This window comes from Schistocerca serialis, chromosome 2, assembly GCF_023864345.2.
Source record: "Schistocerca serialis cubense isolate TAMUIC-IGC-003099 chromosome 2, iqSchSeri2.2, whole genome shotgun sequence".
Taxonomy (NCBI): Eukaryota; Metazoa; Arthropoda; class Insecta; order Orthoptera; family Acrididae; genus Schistocerca; species Schistocerca serialis.
In genome coordinates, this window is record NC_064639.1 from 307,697,047 (window position 1) to 307,717,622 (window position 20,576).

The 20,576-nt window shown below is 45.9% G+C and overlaps 1 protein-coding gene across 7 annotated transcripts in view; it reads left to right on the plus strand.

The window, feature by feature from the left end:
• LOC126457087 (uncharacterized) overlaps nt 1-20,576 on the plus strand; it is a 763,934-nt gene that overhangs the window by 664,220 nt on the left and 79,138 nt on the right. For 5 of the 7 annotated variants that reach the window (XM_050093111.1, XM_050093110.1, XM_050093109.1 and 2 more), the window contains one exon: nt 3,276-3,481. In XM_050093111.1, the coding sequence (XP_049949068.1) occupies nt 3,276-3,481 (206 nt within the window). Of the gene's footprint in view, nt 1-3,275; nt 3,487-20,576 lie in introns of all 7 variants that reach the window. The other 2 variants (XM_050093106.1, XM_050093108.1) reach the window with 1 other exon arrangement.

Consider the following 20,576-nt stretch of genomic DNA (forward strand, 5'->3'; position numbering starts at 1 on the left):
CTGTGATGCAGTGTCGAGGGTAACCGCAGCCATGGTCTCCGAGCTGATAGTCCATGCTGCTGCAAACGTCGTCGAACTGTTCGTGCAGATGGTTGTTGTCTTCTGTTGGCTCAGGAATCGAGACGTGGCTGCACGATCCGTTACAGGCATGCGGTTTAGATTCCTGTCATCTCCACTGCTAGTGATACGAGGCCGTTGGGATCCAACACGGCGTTCTGTATTACCCTCCTGAACCCACCGACTCCATATTCTGCTAATAGTCATTGGATCTCTACCAACGCGAACAGCAATGTCGCGATACGATAAAACGCAATCACGATAGGCTTCAATCCGACCTTTATCAAAGTCGGAAATGTGATGGTACGCATCACAACAACGTTTCACCAGGCAACGCCGGTCAACTGCTGTTTGTGTATGAGAAATCGGTTGGAAACTTTCTTCATGTCAGCATGTTGTAGGTATCCCCACCGGCGCCAACCTTCTGTGAATGCTCTGAAAAGCTAATAATTTGCATATCACAGCATCTTCTTCCTGTCGGTTAAATTTCACGTCTGTAGCACGTTATCTTCGTGGTGTAGCAATTTTAATGGCCTGTAGTGTAGTTTCATGGTTTGGTGGTTGGTGTCCCTATACATCGTCTCATGGTTGCCGCTCGATCTCACCATAATGTTGCAAGTGGAGGCTGAAGTAATTGCAGAATCAGTCGTTGGTGAAAACACTGGCCCTCGCCAGAGTACATGCGGATCAGCCTGAAATTTTTGTAAGTCCCCAATGCATTAGCTCAGGCGGTGCGGCAGGCCAGCCGAGTCGTCGTCACCTCTCAGTTTAAAAGTCTGGCAGTGGAGGCTCTCAAAGATTGAGTTATTTCTGATGGAATGTTAATTAAAAGGAAATCTCGCATTGCTGTGTTTTGCATCTCTTACTAAGTTCAGATTGGCTGGGCTCCAGATATTCCGGGCGCCAACCAATAAAAATGCTAATCCCTTCCTCTAGATCGTTAACCAATAATGTTCATCTTACCATCCTCCGCAGAAAAAAGTCGCTTCACTCTCTCTTTGGCCAATGAAGTGGTCTTCGTCACCCATAAGCTGTTTCTCTCTAGCCCGTAATTTATTTGCCGTGGCCAGTGATGGCAGTTCTTGTATTGTGTAAACATTTGTGTTTTTGCAGAGTCAGTATTTCCAGCGGTTTCTTACGTTTCCAAGACCTAAACTGTGGGACCCCAGTCTGTCTTTGAGATGTCCTCTGGCGTCCTTTGCTTTTTTCAGAAAGAATCAGCTTTCTATATTTGAGCACTATAGTGCCTTCCGCTAAATAGCGAACCTCTTCGTTCCACACCTAGGTTGTAAAATGTTTCGCCAGCAGCGTGCGGAACCAGAGATCGTATCTTCGTTCGTTGAGATGAAAGCTTGACTCCCGGCACGGCACGCTTCTCCCTCGGCGCCGGCCGGAGTGGCCGAGCGGTTCTAGGCGCTTCAGACTGGAACCGCTCTGCTGCTACCGTCGCAAGTTCGAATCCTGCCTCGGGTATGGATGTGTGTGACTCCTTAGGTTAGTTAGGTTTAAGTAGTTCTAAGTTCTAGGGGACTGATGACCAAAGATGTTGGGTCCCATAGCGCTCAGAGCCATTTGAACCATCTCCCTCGGCCGGTCATCTGCAAATTAGCTCTAAAGGTTGCGGCCGACTCTACTGTCTGCGGTAATCTGCGTCCTGTTTCCACCACTCACAGTGCTTCCAACGTCCGCTCCGATAGCTGAGTCAGCGTGACGGATTGCCGTCCTACGGGCTCGGGTTCGATTCCCGGCTGGGTCGGGATTTTCTCCGCTCAGGGACTGGGTGTTGTGCTGTCTTCATCATTATTTAATCCCCATCCGGCGCACAGGTTACACAATGTGGCGTCGAATGTAATAAGACATGCACCAAGGCGGCCGGACCTGTCCCGCAAGAGACCTCCCGGCCAATGACGCCAAACGCTATGCTTTCAACGGTTCTCACTTCTACAAAGCATACAAATTCGAAAGAAGCTTAAAAGACGAGTAAGTTCGCATTAGTGAGTTACTGACAGTCACTAGTAATGCTGTTTATTGTATTCCATGGTGACAGTTAAATGATATGAAATGATCGAATTGCATTGATGACGGGGAGTTCCCACGCGGAGAAGTTGTACCGCCGATTTGGGAGTCTTTTCAGTTGACGCCACATTGATCAACTCGCGTGTCGATGATGATGAAGATGAAGATGACACAGCATCCAGTCCGCAAGCAGAGAAAATCTCCTACCCAGCTGGAAATCGAACCTGGCCACACTAAATGGCAGACAGAGGCGGTGACTAATGAGTTAAGAAGGCGGACGTCAGTTAAATATTCAATCAAATAGATCTTTCATTTTGGATTTGCATAGATTGCGTGACTGTTTCCAGAAAAATGGTCACGTAAGAAATCTTTTATAAGAGATTGGTAATTAAGAATTTATATTTACAATGAAAATTGGATTCTTGTGTATGATATGTAATTTGAAATAAGAAGACGTGCATTTTTCATAAAAATGAGTATTAGGTATTTGTTAATTAGAGTGTATTTGATGAATTTTATATATAAATTGAATTGAACGAAAAAAACGAAAAATGTAATGACCGGAATGAGATATGAACCAGCGATTACGAGTCTCGAGCGTCACTGGTTTTTTTCCAATCTTTATGCATTTTACACTGCACAGAAATGCTCATAGAACAAGCATATTTGTTTAACAATTTGCATCTGCCGGAAATCGAAACCAGACCGGCCACTTGACAGACGAGGACTCTACCACCGAGCCACAGCGACTGTCGAAAAATCGACCATACTTTAGGGCCCTAAAGATACTCGGAAAACTTCAAAACTTAAAAGTCGATTTGCTCGAAAATTTTTGAGAGCTGCAACGAGCTGCTGCGGGGGACTGATATTTGAGTTCCGAACTTCACGCGCCACAAATATATATATAAAAGAAAATAAAAATGAAGGGTGAGAGTGAAGGCTTACTTTCATCTCCATTACATAGTGATTTCCTGTGATTAGTACGTTACTGAGAAAGAGGTTTTCCATAAAGAGATGCAAGTCACGATGGCAAAGTAGTGCAGTCTTAGAGTGGTTTATTTATGTCGCTCATATCTCATCAACTAAATCACACATAAATTATGACGTAATTGCGGCAGAGAAAATGTTTTTAGAATGGCGCTTAGTATTGTGCCGTGTTGTCAGCAGCGGCCGATAGGCAGTGCTTGGTGTGTGTGTTGCAGGGATGGTGGCGGTGGAAAGCGAGGAGGAGCGCCGGCTGGCGGCGCAGTCGTCGGCGGCGAGCTTCGCGGTGGACACGGCGGGCTGCCGCATCCCGGCGCTGCAGGCCTGGGACCCGCAGGTGCGACGTTTCGTGGAGCCCCCGCCGCACATCGACTGCGGCCGGCCGCGGCTCGTCACCTCGGACGACGCGCGCCTCTACATCCGGGTACGGTAAGCTGCCTCTCTACTGTTCTCATCCTATCCCAACGCCAATCCCAACCCCTGTCCTAGTCCAACCCAGATGGATCTCCTCTCATCATGTGCTCCTACATTTACGTCTCTTATACCCCAAGAGCCACGCAGCTTCCCGTGGTGGGATTGCTTGTGTTCCTTTACGATACATATAGCCACGGTGCAGCTGCAACAACATCGGAAGTGTATCTCGTGCCCCACGAACCGTCGACCTCAACGTGATAGGGTGGCTTGTATGCTTCCACGATACAGACTGTCGTACCTTAAATGCAACCACAATATATAGCTATCTCATACCTCGTGAACCGTGGACCTTGCTGTGGTAGGGGGGTGAACTGCGTGCCTGGACGATACAGACAGTCATACCTTAGGTACAACAAAATCGGACGGGCTTTTCTTCTCCATTATTTGTGGACCTTATTTTGATAGGGTGGCTTGCATACCTCATCAATACAGGTAGTCGTACTGGAGGTATTCCCATATAGATGTGTAAAGGTGTTACCACACTGGACTACTCATACTCCACAAACCGTGGGCCTTGCTATGGAAGGGTGGTTTACATACCTCAGCGATACAGATAGTCAAACCATAAATGCAACTGCATCAGATTGATGTCTCGTACCTCACGAACTGTCGACCTCACCATGGTAGAGTGACTAATGAGCCTCAGCGATACAGACAGCTGTACTGTAAGTGCTATCACGTCATAGGGGTATCTCGTCCCTTAAAAACCGCGGACCTTGCCACGGTAGGTCGCTTGTGTACATCTATACAGATTGTCTCTTACCTTAAGTGCAGCCACAACAGAGGACTACCTCATGTCTTAAGAACCGTGGACCTTTCCGCGCTAGGGTGGCTTGCATGCCCCATTAATATAGACAGTTACACAATAAGTGCAACCGCGTAGGAGGGGTATCTCATACCCCACCAACTGTGGCCCTTGCCGTGTTAGTGGGACTTAAACTTGCCTCAGCGGTACTGGTCGTGGTACCACAAGTGCAGCCATATTAGAGGGTTATCTCATGCCTCAGCCAACGGCCTTGACGAAGTGTTACAACGATTCCCGTCTGATCACCGAGGTCTTGCGCTGTCGGGCTGGGCTAACACTTGGATGTGTGACCATTTGGTCTGCAAGTGTCGTGCACTCAGATCTTGTGAGGCAAACTGAGGAGCTACTTCATTGAGAAGCAGCGGCTCCGGTCTTGTAAACTGACATACGGCTGGGAGAGCAATGTGCTGACCACATGCCCCTTCATATTCGCATTCAGTGACACCTGTGGGTTGAGGATGACACGGCGGCCGGTCGGTACAGGGGTCCTTCACGGCCTGTTCTCGCGGAGTTTCGTTTCAGTTTCTATCCCATGCCCTGCGAACTGTCGGCTAACTAGTAGACTGACTTATTTGTCTCGGTAATACAGACAGCTGTAGTGCAAATGCTACCATATTGGAGGGGTGCCTCGTACCTTAAAAACTGTGGGCTTTACCGTGCCTTGCGTACCGCAGCGATGCAGATAGGTGAACAGTAAGAGCATCCACACTGGAAGGGTGTGTCAGGATATGAACTAGTTGCGGACGAAACAAAAAATTCTTATTTGCATATCTATGCTATTTACCAGATAGCCGTATTGCGTACCCTCTTGAGTACTGAGATACCCGAGTTCTGTCTCGCATATTTTCCTTCCTGCTCAGTCAGACTGAGACATAGCCACCAAATCCACTACGATTTCGTAGGCATGTTAAAATGTTTGTACGAAATATTGTAACATTTATGGTACATTTTTTTACTAAGTCTTTTTGTACAACGTGATTTTCTGTTTTCATCTACGCCAGAAATTTGTATGCTATGGCTTTGATATACTATAGACTACTTATTTCGCCTTGTCTAAATTGTATCATTTTTTGTTGTAGAAATTCCTTCTCGTCAACTGTTTTCTTATTTTGTCTAATGTTTTTCAAGTTTATTCTATTCATTTTTATGAATGCAGATGCTTGTATCTCACTGATGGCTACCAATCTGAAATATGTTTGAGCGTAAATGAAACTTTAGACGAATACTTTAGTATGCATTCGTCGTTGGTGTCAGAGGAGAGGAGAATTCTGTTCCTAGTGATGGTGCAAATTTAAGTTCTTACTGGATGTACTGTTGTAACGGATAATCTGGAAACTGACGTGCAGCTTTGTCGTGTGGTTGAAGGCTATAACCTCGTTTGCGAAACAATCACCTAACTCACCAGGTGAGACAATAGCAAGCCCGAAAAAAGTCTTTCTGAAGTGTAAAGTGTTACCCTGGCTAGCCTCTTTCTTTACATGACCGAATGATTGAATTTTGCGGAATCAAGTCAAGGTGGAAACGACGACCTATCATAGATGTATTTGGCCAAATAATGACGACAGCAGAATAAGTAGCCTCCTCAAAGTCAATACAAACAGCCCACGGAGAAAAATTTACTGATTAATAATTACTTAGTTTTTGAAGGGCCGACATGTACATACTACGAGATTTGCTTGTCAATAAAGTAAAAAGTAACAGTACGTATGTATAACTGTAGAACCATGAACCACAAAAAGTTGTTTAAAAAGGGAGGGGAGGATAATAAAAGTACTGTCCATAAATAAAGTATCACACTGTTTAAGAATGACAGATTTTTTCCAGTGGTTAGCCCTATAATAACAACAGGCTTTATACAGTGGTTAGACCTATAATCGTAATAACAAATAACAAATTTTCATCTAAAGTAGTTAATAAGAAATAAGGGAGAGAGTGTCACGGACGTGATACAGGATTTGGGGTGGACATAATTGAAACACAGGCGTTTCTAGTTGCGGGGGGATCTTCCTCCTCTGAATACGACAATACTTTGTTGATGCCGACCTGCAGAGGAAGAAACGATCATGATAAAAAAAGTAGGGGAAATCAGAGCTCGCACGGATAGATGTAAGTGTTAGAGAGTGGGATAATAGAGACTATTGTGAGGGCGGTTCGATGAACGCTCTGCCAGGCGCTCAAGTGTGATTTACAGAGCATCCATGTAGATGTAGACTAAGTTATTTAGGTACTGAGATATAATCGCGCCCAACTCCGATAGGGCCCTTGGCAATTTAGGATGAAGCCGAGTTAACTGCTTTTCTTTTCTAATCAGAATGACATCTTTGTTATTCAAGCTAATTAAGTCATCAGTAGAAATCTCAGAATGAAGAACTTTGCTTGATTGTTCGCACAACTGCTCAACCGCCTTATGTTTGGAAGAGTTACTTACGTTTTGCCTGAGCGTAGACTGGACATCGACAGGGTCATGGTTGTGAGAAATAGTCTCTTCACGAGTCTTACCTGTTACATCAATATTTAGATAGGCTTTGCAAGTCTTTTTACAACAAAACATTGTTAAATTTCACTATTTAGAGTTCGATGGAAACAAAGCTTGTACCCCTCTATCACACACAGTTGTTCCTTTGTTACTAAACATCGTTTCAAACCCACTGCACGCCCACCTGTAGCTAATCAAGATCGTACACGCAACTAATATGTTTACCGTTAGCGGTTTATCCTCTACACGGACGATTATTACAGCGTCTGAAGTGAATCCATCCGAAACCAGTATCTGGTTGTATCTCGTATCTCACGAATGGCGGACCTTACCACAGTCGGGGGACTTCGTATCTTAAGAATACAGATAGTCGTACGATGTGTGTAACCACATAGGAGGGGTACTCATGCGCTATGAAACGTGCACCTCGCAGCAGTGGGATGGCTTCTGTGCCCCAATGACACAGGTAACCGTGATAAAGCACCACAACAGTGAATGGATATCCTTGGAGAGGTCGGACAAACATATGGAATATTAAGCGAGGCAGCAACATTTTAAGTAGTTGTAGGGCAACAGCCTAGATGATCGAATGATTTGGCCTTGTAACATCAACCAACATAGCCTTGCTGTGTTGGTACTGAGAACGGCTGAAAGCACGTTGAAACTATAATTATTATTTTTCCGATGGCATACAGCTCTACTCTACAGGTTAATGATAGAATCCTCTTGGTTAAATATTATAGAGGCAAAACTGTACCCCATTCAGATCTCCGGGCAGGGACTGCTCAGGAGGAAATTCTCATCAGTAAACACTGAACTTGCGTTCTAAGGGCCCGTGCATCGAAATTTCGATCCCTTAATCAGAGATTTAAAATCGTAAATGCACCGTTTGAAGCTGAATACAGTGGTAATTAGTGAAATGCGGTGAGAGGAAGAACATGGCTTCAGTTAGGCGTCTGCAGAGTTATAAAAGAAAAATCAGATATGGGCAATGCAGGAATAGGTCTAGTCACGAATAAGAAAATTGGAATGCAGAGAAACTACCAGGAACAATGTAGTGAACGTGTTACCTTAAGCAAGATAGACACAAGGCCAATACCCACTGTACCGCTATCGCCCAGGTCCGGACACCGTCTCAAGTATACTTACGGTGTACACAATGAATGTGACAAAAGGAGTGTACGGTCTTACTGCCTAACTTTACTGATATTTACGCTCGGCAAGATCGTGATTCGAGCACTTATTTGGCGGAGCGGACACAAGAAAGAATCATGATAATATGTGAGACCCGAATCTGTAGTTTCGTATTATAGTTCTCTGAACTCTGATTATTTGACAGCACCCGACTCACCGCCTTGTTAATATAGGATTGCGTGAGGCGCTTTTAGAATTTGTTAAAACTGACGTCTTAGTGGAGTGTTCATACTGACAAAAAAAAAAAAAAAAAAAAAAAAAAACGTAAACGTAATCTCAGGACTTGTATTTCGTGTTATCACATTGAAGTATTGCTGCATGATATCTTTACTGTAGTTAAATTTAATTAAAAGAAACCTTGTAATGAAAGAACGTATTTCCCTTTTTTAAACGTAATAATTTTCACCTTGCCGAGAAGCGGCCAATGTCTGGACTTAACTGAATGTTCTTAGTTTTTACCTTAATACGACATAAATTAATATATTCACTTATTTTTCCTTAATAATTATGGTACGAGTCTTTTAAAGCGTCCGTTGATGGCAGAACGCTTTGAAATTATAATGAAATTATTCCTACGCAAGATGTCTGCCAAAAATGGTCGATTGTTCGACCGTTCTTGTTGTTTATTCCACGTGCTGAAAACCTTACAAATAATATTTTTATTTCTGCGTGAAGGTCACTATGCAAATGAAAGAAAAATGCACAATCAGCATAAATTACCATATATTATTTAAAATATACAACTTACAATGCGAAATGGCCGCCGTAGTGAGCGTTAGATTCGAGACTAGAACAGAGAGTGAGTAATAACGCCGCTCTTTTTAGTTTCTTTCGCCCGTGAGTAAAAGAACAATTAATTACCACAAAGATCCTATACAGTTATCTTATAGAGTGTGTTTGTACCATTATTATTTCATTTCATTGTAAATTACCGTTATGACAGCTAATTGCACGCGCATCTTCAAAGTTTTTACAGTTTTAATTTTACTTTGTTTTGTGTCTGATTTGTCGTCGCACGATTGAATACACTCCTGGAAATTGAAATAAGAACACCGTGAATTCATTGTCCCAGGAAGGGGAAACTTTATTGACATATTCCTGGGGTCAGATACATCACATGATCACACTGACAGAACCACAGGCACATAGACACAGGCAACAGAGCATGCACAATGTCGGCACAAGTTCAGTGTATATCCACCTTTCGCAGCAATGCAGGCTGCTATTCTCCCATGGAGACGATCGTAGAGATGCTGGATGTAGTCCTGTGGAACGGCTTGCCATGCCATTTCCACCTGGCGCCTCAGTTGGACCAGCGTTCGTGCTGGACGTGCAGACCGCGTGAGACGACGCTTCATCCAGTCCCAAACATGCTCAATGGGGGACAGATCCGGAGATCTTGCTGGCCAGGGTAGTTGACTTACACCTTCTAGAGCACGTTGGGTGGCACGGGATACATGCGGACGTGCATTGTTCTGTTGGAACAGCAAGTTCCCTTGCCGGTCTAGGAATGGTAGAACGATGGGTTCGATGACGGTTTGGATGTACCGTGCACTATTCAGTGTCCCCTCGACGATCACCAGTGGTGTACGGCCAGTGTAGGAGATCGCTCCCCACACCATGATGCCGGGTGTTGGCCCTGTGTGCCTCGGTCGTATGCAGTCCTGATTGTGGCGCTCACCTGCACGGCGCCAAACACGCATACGACCATCATTGGCACCAAGGCAGAAGCGACTCTCATCGCTGAAGACGACACGTCTCCATTCGTCCCTCCATTCACGCCTGTCGCGACACCACTGGAGGCGGGCTGCACGATGTTGGGGCGTGAGCGGAAGACGGCCTAACGGTGTGCGGGACCGTAGCCCAGCTTCATGGAGACGGTTGCGAATGGTCCTCGCCGATACCCCAGGAGCAACAGTGTCCCTAATTTGCTGGGAAGTGGCGGTGTGGTCCCCTACGGCACTGCGTAGGATCCTACGGTCTTGGCGTGCATCCGTGCGTCGCTGCGGTCCGGTCCCAGGTCGACGGGCACGTGCACCTTCCGCCGACCACTGGCGACAACATCGATGTACTGTGGAGACCTCACGCCCCACGTGTTGAGCAATTCGGCGGTACGTCCACCCGGCCTCCCGCATGCCCACTATACGCCATCGCTCAAAGTCCGTCAACTGCACATACGGTTCACGTCCACGCTGTCGCGGCATGCTACCAGTGTTAAAGACTGCGATGGAGCTCCGTATGCCACGGCAAACTGGCTGACACTGACGGCGGCGGTGCACAAATGCTGCGCAGCTAGCGCCATTCGACGGCCAACACCGCGGTTCCTGGTGTGTCCGCTGTGCCGTGCGTGTGATCATTGCTTGTACAGCCCTCTCGCAGTGTCCGGAGCAAGTATGGTGGGTCTGACACACCGGTGTCAATGTGTTCTTTTTTCCATTTCCAGGAGTGTATTTTGTACCGTGTACCGGTGCAACACCATGATAGTGTAAGTTTATGTCCCAAATATCTTCACAGATTAAGAGACTGAAAGAATGTGTGAAACGATTGAAGAAATTATTCACATAGTGAAGGGAGACGAAAATTTGTGATGGGTGACTCGAATTCCATAGTAGGAAAAGGAAGAGAAGGAAAAATGGTGGGAGAATAGGAACTGTGGGAAAGGAATGAAAAAGAGAGCCGCTTTATAGAATTTCCCACAGAGGATAAGTTAATCATCTGTAGCACTTGGTTTAATAGTGATGCGGAAAAGACGTGGATACACAGGAAGGTTTCATACTGATTATATGATGGTAAGACAAATATTTTGAAACCTCATTAAAAGTGTAATACGTTTCCAGGAGCTCAATTGGATTCTGACCATAATTTATTGGCTTTGAAATACGGATTAAAACTGAAGGAGTTGAAGAGATGTAGGAAATTAAAGAGATGGGACGTGGATAAATCGAGAGAACCAAGACGTGTTGAGAGTTCCCGAGGGAGCATTAGGTAACGCTTGACTTAAACAGTGGAAAGGAATACACTACAAAACGAATGGGTAGCTTTGAGGGATGAAATAGTCAAAGCAGCAGGGAATAAAATATAAGAGGTGTTCAAAAAGAAACGAACCGGAGTCTGGAATGCGCAAACCTGTGACAGGAGGGTAATATCATGGCGTTTGTAATTAGGTGTGTTTCTGACTAGAGCCTGGAAGTTCACAGCCCGTTGCTAGAGGGCACGCATGCACGTCCTGTGACTGTAGAGTGCTAGCAGCAGCATGCATCAATCGTCCAACACTGGCAGTCGAATTGCAAACAGTGACATGGAGGCGTCAAAAGAAGAGCAAAGAGGTGTTGTTCATTTTCTGACAGCGGAAAGAGTAGAAGGAACGGACATTCATCGACAAATGTAATAAGTGTACGGTGAACACTGCATGTCCCTTGCAAGGGTCAAGGCGTGGCACAACCGCTTCAGGGAAGGATGGGTGTCGTTAGCCGATGATGCACGGTCTCGAGCACCACACTGCATTACCGATGACATCGTCCAGCTGGCGGATGCACTCATTACCCTGGACAGCCGAGTGACATTGAAAGCATTAGCCAGCGTGGTCGAATTGAGTGCCGAAAGTGTTCAGACCATCATGAAGGAAAGACTGCACATGTGCAAAGTGTGTGCTCAGTGGGTCCCCACAGTCTTCAACCACACCAGGAAGCATGTGGAATTGCCCACTGTCTTGCTCATCTGCAGTGCTATGCTCGGGAAGGGAATGCGTTCATGGCGCGAGTGGTGGCTGGAGATGAGTCATGGTGGGAAAAGGTTCGCTTTGGTACAGTATTTTGGAGCGTACGAGTTAAAGCCAGGTGTGGGCCTGTTGACAGTAAGTTACGTTACCAGCTGTTGCGAAGCAGAATGGAAGCCACAGGGCCGTAGACCTACTGAAAAGAGTAAATGCAACAGTTTTCATGGCACAAGTTACAGGTAGAAGGGGCCCACTGATCCAACGCAGGTGTTATGAGTACATGACTCAGAGCGGCACGTTAGCAAAACAGAAGCACACGGCCACGTATAAATAGGTGCCGTTTCACTAACAAAGCATTCAAGTTTGACAGCTCTCCTGGATGGCGGGGTATGTGACACCACTGGCTAGACGCAGCAGCAGATGGGGAGCCAGCTTTCCAGTCCACAGCAGGTCATTGGTTCAACCCTCTGAGACCAACATAGGGTCCGCAGCCAGCCAGTGGTGGACCACTCCACGGCTCGCTACTGTGAGCAGTCTTGTTGGCTCCCAACACACACCAGAGGCATCTCGAGGCGAGAGCTGCAGATTTGGACGCCGGATTGCGGGCGCTTGTGGTCGCTGCGATATTAGCTACGTCAGTGAGGAACCACACCGCAGTTCGCCTTGCAACGGGTGACGCTGAGTCAATAGGGACGGAGACCGCTGAGTCGACTGCCCGCGCGACCTGATGTCGTCACAACTCCACGGCCGTAAAAGACCGACACACAGCAGGGCATTGCACGGGTCACTGAGGCAGCCATTCCGTGCCAAGCCATTTCACAGACAGCGAAGTGGTGTCTGCAGCATTGTGGGACCCCGTGATGTAGGCCGAGAGGAATGGGAGCACTGTAGCTAAAATAATAAATCATTTGGGAACCTGGGGCGAGTTTTAATACAGTGCATCCCGACAGTTTCCATCCTCGTCCAATATCCATCTACATTTGGTATCAGAATAGCAGGCGTCGTCTGCACAATACGAGGTTCAAGCCCACCTCCTGCATTACATTCACAAAATGTGGTGAGTGTTGACCAATTTTACTTTTTGTGTGTTGGACGCTTTCTTTCTTTTTTGTTTGTGTTTCGAGTATGGCTCCTGGCAGACCACTTGACATGTTTTGCGTAGGTATATTACTTTTGTTTGTCAGAATAAGTGTTATTTTGTTTGGGGCAGTAAGATTTTTTCTTTCATGGCATTTAATTACTTCTGTACTGGGTTGAGTATGATGTTTTATCTCCTCCTGGGATGTAGAAATCAGTTTATTTTTGTAGTTAAATGTTTTGTTTCTGTGGGGTTTTATAGGCTGAAATGGGACTAACTGAGAACGAAAGCAACACAGTGGAAGAGTCAGGGATGCAAGGTAAGTTGGAACCAGAAGCGGTACGGATATTTTTTGGAAAAGGTAGCACAATTCACAGCGGACAATATGGAGTTGGGAAGTGAATTAACATCTAGAAGTGAACGGGAAACTGCATCAAATCAGTCGTTTTTGCCTGTGATACCTCAGCGGGAGATTGATCCAGCCACGAGTTTGATTATTCTGTTTTCTGGAAAGGCATCTGAGGATGTGCGTTCGTTTGTGTAGGACTTGAAAACTTCAGCTGTGATGAATGGTTGGTCTGATGAACAGTTGTTACATGTAGCCAAGCTTAGATTAACGGGTGAAGCAAAGACATATGTAACATGTTCTGAGGCCTTAAGGAAAGCGCGACAGTTTAAGAAGTTGAAGGAGGGGCTTTTACAGAGGTACAAGAAACCGAATAGCGCTCATTATTTCAGGTGGAGGTTGAGTACAATGACGAAGAGGCAGGGGGAGACGGTAGAGAAATTTGCGGACGGGATAAGAGAAATTAATGAGTATACTTACGAGTTGGGTCAGTGCGATGAGGTGAATGGTGTTCTGTTGCAGGAGGCCGAGCAAAGGGCACTTGGTGTATTTTTGTGGGGGTTACTGTCGCATATGGCGCGGAAAGTGAGTGAAAGGACTCCAAAAGATTTATATTTGGCAATTCAACTGACAATCCAATGTGAAGAAATAGACGTGGCAACGAGGGTACGTGACAGGCAAACAGTGTTTACAGCAAGTATAAAATGTTGCAAGTGTGGTTGTAAAGGACACGTGCAGAGGCAGTGTACCCAGTTACTGAGGAATAGAGGAAGTGGTAGAAATCAGCAGCGTGGAGGATGGAGAAGTGGAATTAGTGGAGGTGGACAATCATTAAACGGCAGAGGGGGCCCAAGACCCACCTAATGGAGCTCCTGTTTAATTTCGGTGCTACAAATACGTATGCAGAGGTGGAATGTTCAGTGGTAGGATCCATAGGAACTAAAAAGTTTAAGATTTTGTTGGACACAGGGGCGCAAGTGTCAGTGGCTATTAAGAGTTAAATGGGACAAAGGAAGTTATACCCACCGCATTATCAGTTGCGTGGAGTGGGGGATAAGGAGGTCACACCTTTGGGGTTAGTGACAGTTGACTTTCGCATAGGGAAAGTCCGATTCGATGCATGCATGGAGGTAGTACCATGGGTAAGCAAAGGCTACGATATGTTCCTGGGAATAGATTTCTTGCATCAACATCATGCCAAAATTGACCTTGGACTACGAACTATGGAACTTGGTGAAATGTTATTTCAGATAGGGGAAACTGTTGTCAATGGAGAGCTGTCGCGAGGGGCATTCAACGCAATGAACAAACCAACTGAACTGCGTACATTAACATTAAGGCTTAATTCGCATGAGTGCGTATCTAGTGGCACCGGGAAGTCGCTGTGGGTAAGTATAGAGTCAGATATAACTGTGGGTACGGTATGTGTTGTTGAACCGTTGGAGGATAATTAATTTTTGGATCCATTAAGTTGTTTTGTGAAATGTAGTATTGCACGCATACAAGAGGGAAACGACAGGCGAGTAGCCCCGTGAACACTGATAATTTTAGCGCTGTAGACGCGAAGTTTTAGTAGCGAATTTGGATATAACAAATGACTGGTGTTCGAGAGGTAGGCGTAGCGATCAACCATTAACTGCCGATAGAACTGCATTGCGTAACAAAGTTAAGCATTTGAAAGGAGAAGAAAAAGGGCAAATGGAAGAATTGTTGTGGAAATTTAAGAATTTGTTTTTCCCGGAAGAGCCGTTACCAGCAACTCCATTAGTTCAACATGGGATACCGACAGGGAACGAAGCACCTGTTTACCGTAAACCATACAGAATACCGAGGTATTTGCAGCCGATTGTGGAGGATTTCATTGATCAACAGCTTGCGGACGGTATTATAGAGCATACTAATAGTTGCTGGGGAGCGGGCATTGTCGTTGCGCCTAAAAAATTTGTGGATGGAACTAAGAAATACAGGTTCTGATGTGACTACCGATACCACAATAATAAGACAGTAACGGATACATATCCCATTCCAAACATATCGGAGACTTGGATCACTTAGGACAGTGCCAGAACTTTTCTACGATGGGTTTGACACCTGGTTATCATCAGTTAGAGGTGGCTCCAGAGGATGGTCCAAAAACTGCCTTCTCTACTCCAGGAGGACATGACCAGTACATCAGAGTGCCGGGTGTGAGTCGTGCTTCGGTAGCTCAGTTGGTAGAGCACTTGCCCGCGAAAGGCAAAGGTCCCGAGTTCGAGTCTCGGTCGTGCACACAGTTTTAATCTGCCAGGAAGTTTCATATCAGCGCACACTCCGCTGCAGAGTGAAAATCTCATTCTGGAAACATCCTCCAGGCTGTGGCTAAGCCATGTCTCCGTAATATCCTTTCTTTCAGGAGTGTTAGTTCTGCAAGGTTCGCAGGAGAGCTTCTGTAAAGTTTGGAAGGTAGGAGACGAGGTACTGGCAGAAGTAAAGCTGTGAGTACCGGGTGTGAGTCGTGCTTCGGTAGCTCAGTTGGTAGAGCACTTGCCCGCGAAAGGCAAAGGTCCCGAGTTCGAGTCTCGGTCGGGCACACAGTTTTAATCTGCCAGGAAGTTTCATATCAGCGCACACTCCGCTGCAGAGTGAAAATCTCATTCTGGAAACATCCCCCAGGCTGTGGCTAAGCCATGTCTCCGCAATATCCTTTCTTTCAGGAGTGTTAGTTCTGCAAGGTTCGCAGGAGAGCTTCTGTAAAGTTTGGAAGGTAGGAGACGAGGTACTGGCAGAAGTAAAGCTGTGAGTACCGGGTGTGAGTCGTGCTTCGGTAGCTCAGTTGGTAGAGCACTTGCCCGCGAAAGGCAAAGGTCCCGAGTTCGAGTCTCGGTCGGGCACACAGTTTTAATCTGCCAGGAAGTTTCATATCAGCGCACACTCCGCTGCAGAGTGAAAATCTCATTCTGGAAACATCCCCCAGGCTGTGGCTAAGCCATGTCTCCGCAATATCCTTTCTTTCAGGAGTGTTAGTTCTGCAAGGTTCGCAGGAGAGCTTCTGTAAAGTTTGGAAGGTAGGAGACGAGGTACTGGCAGAAGTAAAGCTGTGAGTACCGGATGTGAGTCGTGCTTCGGTAGCTCAGTTGGTAGAGCACTTGCCCGCGAAAGGCAAAGGTCCCGAGTTCGAGTCTCGGTCGGGCACACAGTTTTAATCTGCCAGGAAGTTTCATATCAGCGCACACTCCGCTGCAGAGTGAAAATCTCATTCTGGAAACATCCCCCAGGCTGTGGCTAAGCCATGTCTCCGCAATATCCTTTCTTTCAGGAGTGTTAGTTCTGCAAGGTTCGCAGGAGAGCTTCTGTAAAGTTTGGAAGGTAGGAGACGAGGTACTGGCAGAAGTAAAGCTGTGAGTACCGGGTGTGAGTCGTGCTTCGGTAGCTCAGTTGGTAGAGCACTTGCCCGCGAAAGGCAAAGGTCCCGAGTTCGAGTCTCGGTCGGGCACACAGTTTTAATCTGCCAGGAAGTTTCATATCAGCGCACACTCCGCTGCAGAGTGAAAATCTCATTCTGGAAACATCCCCCAGGCTGTGGCTAAGCCATGTCTCCGCAATATCCTTTCTTTCAGGAGTGTTAGTTCTGCAAGGTTCGCAGGAGAGCTTCTGTAAAGTTTGGAAGGTAGGAGACGAGGTACTGGCAGAAGTAAAGCTGTGAGTACCGGGTGTGAGTCGTGCTTCGGTAGCTCAGTTGGTAGAGCACTTGCCCGCGAAAGGCAAAGGTCCCGAGTTCGAGTCTCGGTCGGGCACACAGTTTTAATCTGCCAGGAAGTTTCATATCAGCGCACACTCCGCTGCAGAGTGAAAATCTCATTCTGGAAACATCCCCCAGGCTGTGGCTAAGCCATGTCTCCGCAATATCCTTTCTTTCAGGAGTGTTAGTTCTGCAAGGTTCGCAGGAGAGCTTCTGTAAAGTTTGGAAGGTAGGAGACGAGGTACTGGCAGAAGTAAAGCTGTGAGTACCGGATGTGAGTCGTGCTTCGGTAGCTCAGTTGGTAGAGCACTTGCCCGCGAAAGGCAAAGGTCCCGAGTTCGAGTCTCGGTCGGGCACACAGTTTTAATCTGCCAGGAAGTTTCATATCAGCGCACACTCCGCTGCAGAGTGAAAATCTCATTCTAGAGTGCCTTTAGGTCTGACAAACGCTCTAGCACGCTCCAGAGGTTTCTAGACAGTGTGTTGATGGGTTTGAAACCTTGACAGTGTCTTGTCTATTTGGATGACATTATAGTGTTTTCAAGTTGTATGGAACAACATAGACAGCGGTTAAAGGAAGTCTTTATGAGCTTAAGAGCACCTCGTTTGACGTTGAGCCTGGAGAAGTGTCACTTTGCGTTGGAAGAAGTGAATTATTTAGGTCATATCATCAGTAAGGACGGAGAGTGAACAGATTCGAGGTTGGTACAGCCTGTAAGGGATTTTTGGGAGCCAAAAACAGCTAAGGAAGTGCAATCATTCTTCGAAATTTGAAGTTTCTATCGGAAGTTCGTGAAGGGTTTTGCCGATTTAGCACAGCCATTGACGCTATTTTTATGGAAGGGTGTGAAATTTGAGTGGACAGAAGAGCGTCAGAAAGCGTTTGAAAAATGGAAAGAAGTGTTAACATCAAGTCTGGTTCTTGTGTTTCCAGATTTTGAAAAGGAGTTTATAGTAGCATGTGATGCATCGAATCAAGCATTAGGGTGCGTTCTTAGTCAGGAAATTGATGGGAAAGAACATCCTGTAACCTATGCATCTAGGCAGTTGAGTGCAGCAGAGAGGAATTACTCAACAACAGATAGGGAGATTCTTAGTGTAATCTATGGAATCACGTATTTTAAATGTTATTTATGTGGGAGAAGATTTTGGGTAGTGACATCATGCTGCGTTGAAGTGGTTGTTGGGGTTGAAGGATCCGTCCACTAGACTCGCTAGGTGCGCTGTGAGGCTTAGTGAATTCGACTACAAGGTGGTGCACAAGCCTTGGAAGAAGCACGGTAATGTGGATGCACTGAGTAGAAAGGTGGCAAAAGTACAAGTCATAGGTTGTGACCTAGCAGTATGGCAAAAATTACAGGACGCTGACAACGATTGTAAATTGTTTTGGACACAGCCACAATTTAACATGTACGACAGCCTTCTGTGCAGGGAAACGAAGTTGGGACCAAGGGTAGTAGTGCCAGCGAAACTGAGAGATGAGGTTTTAATGGAAGCACATGATCACGTGTTATCTGGACATGGCAGGTGTAGAGCTACGGATAGGAGAGTGGTGGAGAGGTATTGGTGGAGAGGTAGGAAAGTGGATGTGGATCAGTATGTGAAGAATTGTATACCATGTGCACAGAGAGCAGATTTGAGTCGGAAACAGATACAGCTACAACGATTGCCATAAGCGACATGTCCATTTTCTATGTTGGGAATTGATGTCTTAGGACCTTACAGTCGAACACCATCGTGGAACAGATTCGTTCTGACAGTAATGGACCATTTTTCGAGGTATGTGGAGATGGTGGCTATGCCAAATAAACAGACAGCAATGGTCCTGCAAGCATTTGTAAATAACTGGATTTTGAAATTTGGTGCACCAGAGACAATAATTACTGACAAAGGTACCAACTTCATGTCGGATTTAATGAAGGAACTGTGAAAACCGTTGAATGTAAAAAAGTTGAGGACGAGCGCTTTACATCCACAGGTGAATGAAAGGACAGAACGGGAACACAGAACAATTGGGAAGATGTTGAGTTTTTGTGTGGATTCTCATCATCATCTGTGGGACGGGTATTTGAAGCATATTGTATGTGCATACAATGCAAAAGTCCATACCAATACCAGTTTGTCTCCATATGAGGTAGTGTATGGGCGAAAAATGCTGTCACCATTCGATTTAGTGAAGCTACAGAACGGAAGGACCAGTGAATCTGCACGTCAATTTGTGAGAACGATTCAGGATGTTTGGAAACGGGTACAAAATGCGAATACAAAGGCTTTGGAAAGGCAGGAAGATGCAGTGAAGCGGAAAGAAAGTTTACCACAGTATAGAGTAGGGCGATGGGTAATGTTATCCAGCCCCTATAAGCAAAAAGGGAAAACGAAGAAGTTCGTCATGAGGTATCAAGGGCCATACCAAGTAGTAGAAACCACATTCTCCGTTAATGTTAAGCTTCAGCTGCCAACTACAACAACAAAACTACACACTGGGTGGTTGCGGCCATTTAAGGGTTGTCCCGATGTGATTCCAGGCATGTCACAGAAAGGGAAGAGGAAGAAAGAGAGGTGTTCATCTCAGAGAAAACCAGGAAGACTGAGTACAGCATGATGTACCGTATGCTTTGCGACACAGAAAATAGTGGTGTATTTGTAGTTCTTTGTTTTCTTGTTATGTAGCATTGGGTTTGCATAGATTAATTAGGCATTGTATTTTCATATGTTGTATGTATTTTCGAGTGTTGTGAGCCTGCTAGGGGCAGCAGTCTTCTTGAAGAGGTCACTGAAAAGGGGAGTATTGAGCAAGTTGGTAGAAGCAAAAAACTGATGAGGTATTGTGGATCATGGCAGTTAACAGTTGGTGTGCCGAGATGACAAGGGAGGAATTACGGAGCTGCCATAGAGGGAAGGAAATGGTATGTCCAGCCAGGGTGATAACAACCAATCCGGACACATGCACAGTGCAGTTATTTTTAGCCAGAAGGGAAGAAATAGACTATCCAAGGGATATCATGGAGCCAAAATTGAGCTTGTAACAAGTCGAGATGCATTGGATCTTCTCCACCTACGGAATATTAATGGTAGTAGCAAGTTGTTTTGAGCAGGGAGTATTTGCTGAAGCGAAACGTATAGAGCTCGAGGGGAGCAGAATTTTAATCAATGGAACTGCGTGTAACATAATAAGACCAACCTTCCACCTGCCAGCATCAATTTCAGAAGTCCCACAATTGAATGTTACACAGCCACAGCTGTACTGGCCAGCAGCAACTTTGGAGTTTTACCAAGGCAGAATCTGACCTTGTTAAATCAAACTTTGGAGTCAGGTCTGTTGAGATCCGTATACCAGTTAGTTTCAGAGCAAGAGGGGCGCATATCACCCGAACAGCTTGTGCAGCATGTCGCTCAATATAGGCAAAGGCAACGACAAGTGTGTGTGTGAAATCTTATGGGACTTAACTGCTAAGGTCATCAGCCCCTAAGCTTACACACTACTTAACCTAAATTATCCTAAGGACAAACACACACACCCATGCCCGAGGGAGGACTCGAACCTCCGCCGGGACCAGCCTTACAGTCTATGACTGCAGTGCCTGAGACCGCTCGGCTAATCCCGCGCCGCGCAACGACAAGTAACGATCGTTTTGAGCACCTCTGTGCCAAGTGCCATTGCAGCCTTAACTTTGTTGTGTGTTGTTTTCATTCCAATCAGACGGAGAGCCAGT